This window comes from Notolepis coatsorum (genome assembly GCF_963971535.1).
Source record: "Notolepis coatsorum genome assembly, chromosome: 11".
NCBI classification, from domain to species: Eukaryota; Metazoa; Chordata; class Actinopteri; order Aulopiformes; family Paralepididae; genus Notolepis; species Notolepis coatsorum.
This window is the reverse complement of record NC_140175.1, coordinates 73514400-73521085: the sequence shown is the minus strand read 5'-3', so window position 1 is coordinate 73521085 and position 6686 is coordinate 73514400. Positions and strand designations below refer to the sequence as shown.

General features: G+C 42.7%; 1 protein-coding gene across 1 annotated transcript; it reads right to left on the bottom strand.

Annotated features, from left to right (window-relative positions):
• Positions 1-3792: 3792 nt before the first annotated feature.
• On the bottom strand, positions 3793-6351 carry LOC311236566 (actin, cytoplasmic 1-like; the record flags this gene model as incomplete). The annotated part of the gene is made up of 5 exons (XM_084324247.1): positions 6226-6351; positions 5714-5953; positions 4401-4839; positions 4106-4287; positions 3793-3936 (listed from the first exon to the last, which is right to left on the bottom strand). The coding sequence occupies exons 1-5, from the start codon at positions 6346-6348 to the stop codon at positions 3793-3795; spliced, it is 1128 nt and encodes a 375-aa protein (XP_084180373.1). The 5' UTR covers positions 6349-6351.
• Positions 6352-6686: the final 335 nt, after the last annotated feature.

Genomic DNA, 6686 nt, shown 5'->3' with positions numbered 1-6686 from the left:
AAAATGGGCAGGGGTAAGGTGGGTTTTAGGAGTAAGGTCAAGCAGTAGTCCTTGACCTCCTGACCAGTTTGTTTTGTGATGTTTGTAGTCTTGTTTTTGGGGCCTTTGAGGTGCTTTGGTACCATGAGGTGCAAGCATAGTCATAGAACCCATCAGATGTCAGAGCGACTGGCCTGTAGTTGTTGAGTGTGCTGGGTCGTCCCTTCTTGGGCATTGGGACAATGCAGGTCTTCTAGAGCTGGGGCAAGTAAGTAAGTATGGTTTGTGGGTATATCTCACATAAAACTAGCATATGGTTTCTGGGTATATCTCACATAAAACAAGTATGGTTTGTGGTATATCTCTTAAAACTACTAAGTATGGTTTTGTTTAATTGTGGGTATATCGCACATAAAAACGAGTAAGTATGGTTTGTGGGTATATCATATCATATATATATATATTTATACAACGGCATGCAAATTTCTCGATTCTGATTGGCTGAAACAGTCAACTTACACGTGGGTATTTTTCATAACCCAACGCTCTTGGTCCCAGGACCCGCCCACAACTGCATTACTATCAATGCGCGTTCGTGGTTTTAGGAATGAAAGCAAGATGCTGGACAAGCCGGACAGGAAACATTACGAAAGGATAACTAAATGAAAAACGATTCTGTCACGGCGAATGTCTTAGTTGTAAATCGCGCAAATTGATTGATTGATTGATTAATTGCAATATTTAACCAGTTGGAAACAGCAAATTTTATTACTGTCTGCCTTGTTTCCAACTCGTTAAGTTTAGGCCCTCTTTCGAAGTTGGTTAAGGTTAGTTTGTCTTTGGAGCAGGGCGATAGACCACCAGCCCTGATTCCAAACTCTAACCTTAACCAACTTCGAAAGAGGGCCTAAACTTAACCAGTTGGAAACATGGCAGACAGTAATAAAATTAGCAATCAATCAATCAATCAATTCAATAACCCACGCGCACTTAAAACAGCGCACCTCCCAGCTGCTTCTATAGAAAGTAGGTTAAAAAAATTAAAATAAAACTCTTATAGGGCAAAGAAAACTCCCCCCCCCCCCCTATATAGGGCAAAGACATTTTTTTTTCCAATTAGGGCAAAGAGAACTTTTTTTTTAATTTGTTTGACCTACTTTCTATAGAAGCATCTAAGAATGAAGTTCTATAGAAAGTAGGTTAAAAACTAAAGAAAAGTTGGATGTGTTAGTTTGCTGGATGTCTAGTTGAAAGACAGTTGGATGTCTTAGTTTGTTGGATGTCTAGGTGAAAGACAGTTGGATGTCTTAGGCCATGTCCCCACGTATCTGGATCTTTTGCCAAACGCACATTTTCATCCACACGTAAAGGGTGTTTTCAGAGACATAAACGGAGATTTTCTTAAACGCATTTTAAAGTGAAGATTTTCCAAAATATCCGTTTAGTGGATCCGTGCAGCCACTGTAAATGCATAGTCTATATAAACAATGACGCCACAGCTCACTACGCATGCTCAGACTGTGGCGGCCGTAATAATATCTGGCCCGTCAGATTGTTTGGCGAATATTACTTTACTATTTCTCTAATATATATCAGACCGACTATAGGCTAGCTAGGCTATATATTTTAGCTATAATGTCCAAACAAAGAAACTACCACCACCTAAAACATCCTTATTACACCTTGTTTTATGATAGTAGCGCTTTGAAGTAATAATAACTTCGGTGGACAGCGCCTTTTGTGCTGCTGAAATGTCATTGAAACTATCCTTACTTATATATGCGACGACGGCACCACACGTCAACAGTACAATGCAATTAATGAATGTCTTGTTGTAATTAGTATATATATAGTTTGTAATAAGGACTCGCCATATTTAGTTTCAGAATCCAGAGATTGTGATCTCAACATTGACATTGTATCTCTCCATTGCCCAGTGCGCAGAAGTAAAGCATTGAATCGTGACATATCTAGATTGGTCGTTTCCTCTGGACTGCATAATCCTCCGCTATATCTATCTATTTATCATCTATGTATGTCAATATAGCCAATGGAAATGCTAGGAATGGTCAAGTGGCCTGGGTGAACCAATGGACAATTCCTATCGTTTCTCAGTCGTCCTGACCGCTCGTACCACTATGGTATTTGGGATATCGCTTATCGCCACCTACTGGCCCACATGCTTGTTGGAGCTATTTATATGCGTTTGTGTTTGCGTCTGGATCAGGTTATTTTTTTAACACTGTCGTGTGGACGAGGATTTATTTTTAAACGGATCCTGAGAATATCCGTTTGGCAAAAGATCCAGATTGTTGGATGCCTAGTTGAAAGACTGTTGGATGTCTTAAGTTTGTTGGATGTCCTACTGAGAACAGTTGGATGCACTTCTGAGCTGCTTCCACATGGAGGAAACTTCTCTTTTTTTTTGGAAACTACTTTTTCTGGCGGATGGTTTTCAATAATGTGTGTTTATTGTATAGCAATAAGGTTGGATGAATGTGCCAGTTGTATAATGCTTAAATAGTCACTCTATAAGATACATCATATTTATTATGTATGTATGCTTGACGTCATTGAAAATGAGGGCTTGCCCTAAATAAATTTAAGTTGAAATAAAGTTTGAATTAATGATTAAAGATCAGAAACTGCCTGGCAGTGTTTTAATGCAATGTTCTAAGCAGGACCATTTGTCACAATGATCCACTTCTGATGCTTCTTAATGGGGTGCATTAAATATCAAGTCTGAACACAATGTACATTAGAACATGTCTTTACATAAACTCTACCGATGACTCATAAGGACATGAGTTGATTGCACAACACAATTGACCAATAGCATTTGGACAGGAAGTCAAAGCGAGTTTGTTTTTACATACATGGATAAATGATAAATGTGACCCAATTGACAGACTTCAATATTTCATCCGACTGCCCTAAAGAAACATTTACTTTCAAACTTGACCCTACATTACATTCCAGTAGCAGGTGAGATTGCGGAGCAGGGTCCTGGAGGTGTCAGTGATTTCAAGTGTCTTCTCTGCAGGATGCTTGGACTGTTGGACTAATGATTCAGGGCTACAAGTGAAGCCACTTTGTAACAGGTGTACAAGTAAGACTTGGGAGTGGAAAAGTTTGCAGCGGCCTTTACCCTGGTAGCTCATTTCTGCATTGAAATTTGTGTAAATGGAATATTTTGCTCATGTAGCATTCTTAAGATCCCTTCACAAAAAAATTAAGACAATCCTGAAGAAAAGAAAATGGTAAAAAAAGAATTACAGTTTTATTAATGTAGACCTAGACCAGCTCAGTGTTGCTCATAGCCAAATATAACTTATAAAGCTAGATTGACATTTGAAAACAGCTACCATCTTTCAGGTAGGCTACATTAAATTATTATGATGAATACGCAGAACACCATGTTAAGATTATGAAGGAGACAAGAGTCAAGTCATGTCGGAACACGTGCACTTTATTGGGATTATTTTAACAATTTAACAGGACCAACATATTTTTAAGGCTGAAAGTACAAAAAACCCAGACATAAGTCCTCAGATGAGACTTAGAACATTTAGGTGTTTTTTACTTAGCCAAAAAAAACATTACCGTCACCTTCACCGTTCCAGTTTTTTAAGGCTGAAAGTACAAAAAACCCAGACATAAGTCCTCAGATGAGACTGTAGAACATTTGGGTGTTTTTTACTTAGCCAAAAAACATTACCGTAACCTTCACCGTTCCAGTTTTTAAATGTTGTTGGGCGTTTGATCGGGGGAGGGAAAAAGGGGGGGGGGGGGGGGGGGGGGGGGGCGGTCAGTTTAGAAACATTTGCGGTGGACGATTGAGGGGCCAGACTCATCATACTCCTGCTTGCTGATCCACATCTGCTGGAAGGTTGACAGGGAGGCCAGGATGGAGCCTCCGATCCAGACAGAGTACTTACGCTCTGGTGGGGCAATGATCTGTAGAGAAGACAGGAGAGAATCCATTAGATGAGGGTACCAGCTAGTTTGTACATCTCAGTGCTACTACTCTTCCAACACGACAGCATAGGGAAATCCTATGAAACAATTGCCTACTTGAGCAGAATGATCCGAGGCTATAGTAGTGCATTTGGCCTAATCATCTCACCTTGATCTTCATTGTGGAGGGGGCCAGGGATGTGATCTCCTTCTGCATCCTGTCAGCAATGCCGGGGTACATGGTGGTACCCCCAGACAGCACGGTGTTGGCATACAGGTCCTTACGGATGTCAACGTCGCACTTCATGATGCCGTTGTAGGTGGTCTCATGGATACCGCAGGACTCCATACCTGGAGAGAAGAGGCACAACGGCCGTCAGTGAAGTGGCAATAACAGATGCTAGCACTATAGGCAAGAGGTCTCATCTGGGCCGTTTTTGGGAAAGCAGTGATCGACTACTCACCGAGGAAGGAAGGCTGGAAGATGGCCTCGGGGCAACGGAACCTCTCATTGCCGATGGTGATGACCTGTCCGTCTGGCAGCTCGTAGCTCTTCTCTAGGGAGGAAGAGGAGGCAGCGGTGCCCATCTCCTGCTCAAAGTCCAGGGCGACATAGCACAGCTTCTCCTTGATGTCACGCACGATTTCCCTCTCGGCTGTGGTGGTGAAGGAGTAGCCACGCTCTGTGAGGATCTTCATGAGGTAGTCTGTGAGGTCACGGCCGGCCAAGTCCAGACGCAGGATGGCGTGGGGCAGGGCATAACCCTCATAGATGGGCACTGTGTGGGTCACACCATCACCGGAGTCCATGACGATACCGGTGGTACGCCCGGAGGCGTACAGGGAGAGCACGGCCTGGATGGCAACATACATGGCTGGGGTGTTGAAGGTCTCGAACATGATCTGTTGGAAAGACATGAGAAAAGTGAATATTGGGTGTGGCAATAAGCAAGGCTTTAGCTGTGGGCACTGCACTCAATACATGCAGTAGTGTGCATGCATCCTAGGATGTTCGTTTGAGAAAAGGTGCAGCAATACATTCCTCACACATAAGTTGTGCATGTTAAGATTCTCAAGTAACATGAGCTCTCTAGCCCCTTTCGGTACTGTAGGTCACGCCAACAATGTTGGACGAGCTAAAGCTCTCGTGAATCTACAGTCCCTTCTAAGATCATTGAAAAATCCCACAATTAAGTCTGTCGCTCTGGGCAGCAACAAAACTTGTCGTACAAGTGTTGCAGAGACATTTGAGACAACTGCTTTTCAAAATGGCTGCCTTTCTGCATTGTGACATGGGTGGTGTGCCAAGCAATGCAAAAAAAATGCAGAAGGAGGAAGGCAGCCATTTTGAAGGAAAGCAGTTTTTAGCTGAAGTTTACAAATTATTTAAAATGTTTATTAGCAACAGCGATATTTCAAACCCCTAGCACCGAAAGGGGCTAATGAGCTCTCATACTACTATGGTGCTGGTCTACTGGTTGAACTAGCATCATTCTGTATGGCCACAAGTGCAGAGAAAAGCAGCACACAGTCAATAGAAGACCTGTAGTTTCCAGAGAAAGACTGATAGATCATCTTATAAGAGGGGCTCCTGGAGATAAAGCTAAAGATAAAGAAGAGGGGGGAGAAGTAAGAATAAAAGGAGGAAGAGGAAAACCAAGAAGGAAATAGTCTATAGTTCTGAACTAACATCTAACAAAAGATAGTATGACAATAAAATTGATAAGAAACTTTAAACATCAGCCATAATGAACATGCGTGTGGGGAGGGTTTATACCTGGGTCATCTTCTCCCTGTTGGCTTTGGGGTTAAGGGGGGCCTCTGTGAGCAGGACAGGATGCTCCTCGGGGGCGACTCTCAGCTCGTTGTAGAAGGTGTGATGCCAGATCTTCTCCATGTCGTCCCAGTTGGTGACAATACCATGCTCAATGGGGTACTTGAGGGTGAGGATACCCCTCTTGCTCTGGGCCTCGTCACCGACATAGCTGTCCTTCTGACCCATACCAACCATCACTCCCTGGGCAAAGAAAAGTGTGATATGGTTAGATTTTATGTTTATATAGCCATATACCACCATTGAGCCAAGATTAGCGATAATTTAAAGTCACTGAAAAGTGAAATCCAGTACTGTATGTCATTATGTCCCAAATAAGAATTAGCGCGACAGTGGTGGAAAGCATTATGTCGAGTAATGTGAGAATTAGCATAATACAACAATTTTAAAATGTAGCTAGTGCCAATACAACCTTTTGTTTAAGCTAACATCGGTAACAGCCCGGGTTTTCTCACCTGATGTCTGGGGCGGCCGACAATGGAGGGGAAGACAGCACGAGGCGCGTCGTCTCCGGCGAATCCGGCTTTGCACATACCGGATCCGTTGTCAACAACCAGTGCGGCAATTTCATCTTCCATGGCTGAGCTGTAAAAAGTAAGACAACCGTTTAGTCAAAGGCTACTTCTATGTGGCGTGAAGAGTCAAATCCACATCCGAACAGCGCCCCTATGACGCAGCAAGTTCTCACTTCCTGTTGCCGACAACTGGAGTTCACGCGCTAAACCACAAGGTTTCCGTAATTTGCTTCCTTTAGCCAATATCCAGATTCCATTTCCCCTTGTCTGTCTTTTTGGGGGTATGATTTTGTGAGTTGTTACTACATAATTTCCTATATGTTTTTAATGTTTGCTTTTATGTTGTTTGCAACACTCTATTGCTGCTATCCTAGCCATGGCTAGCTCAAAAAGGAGATCTT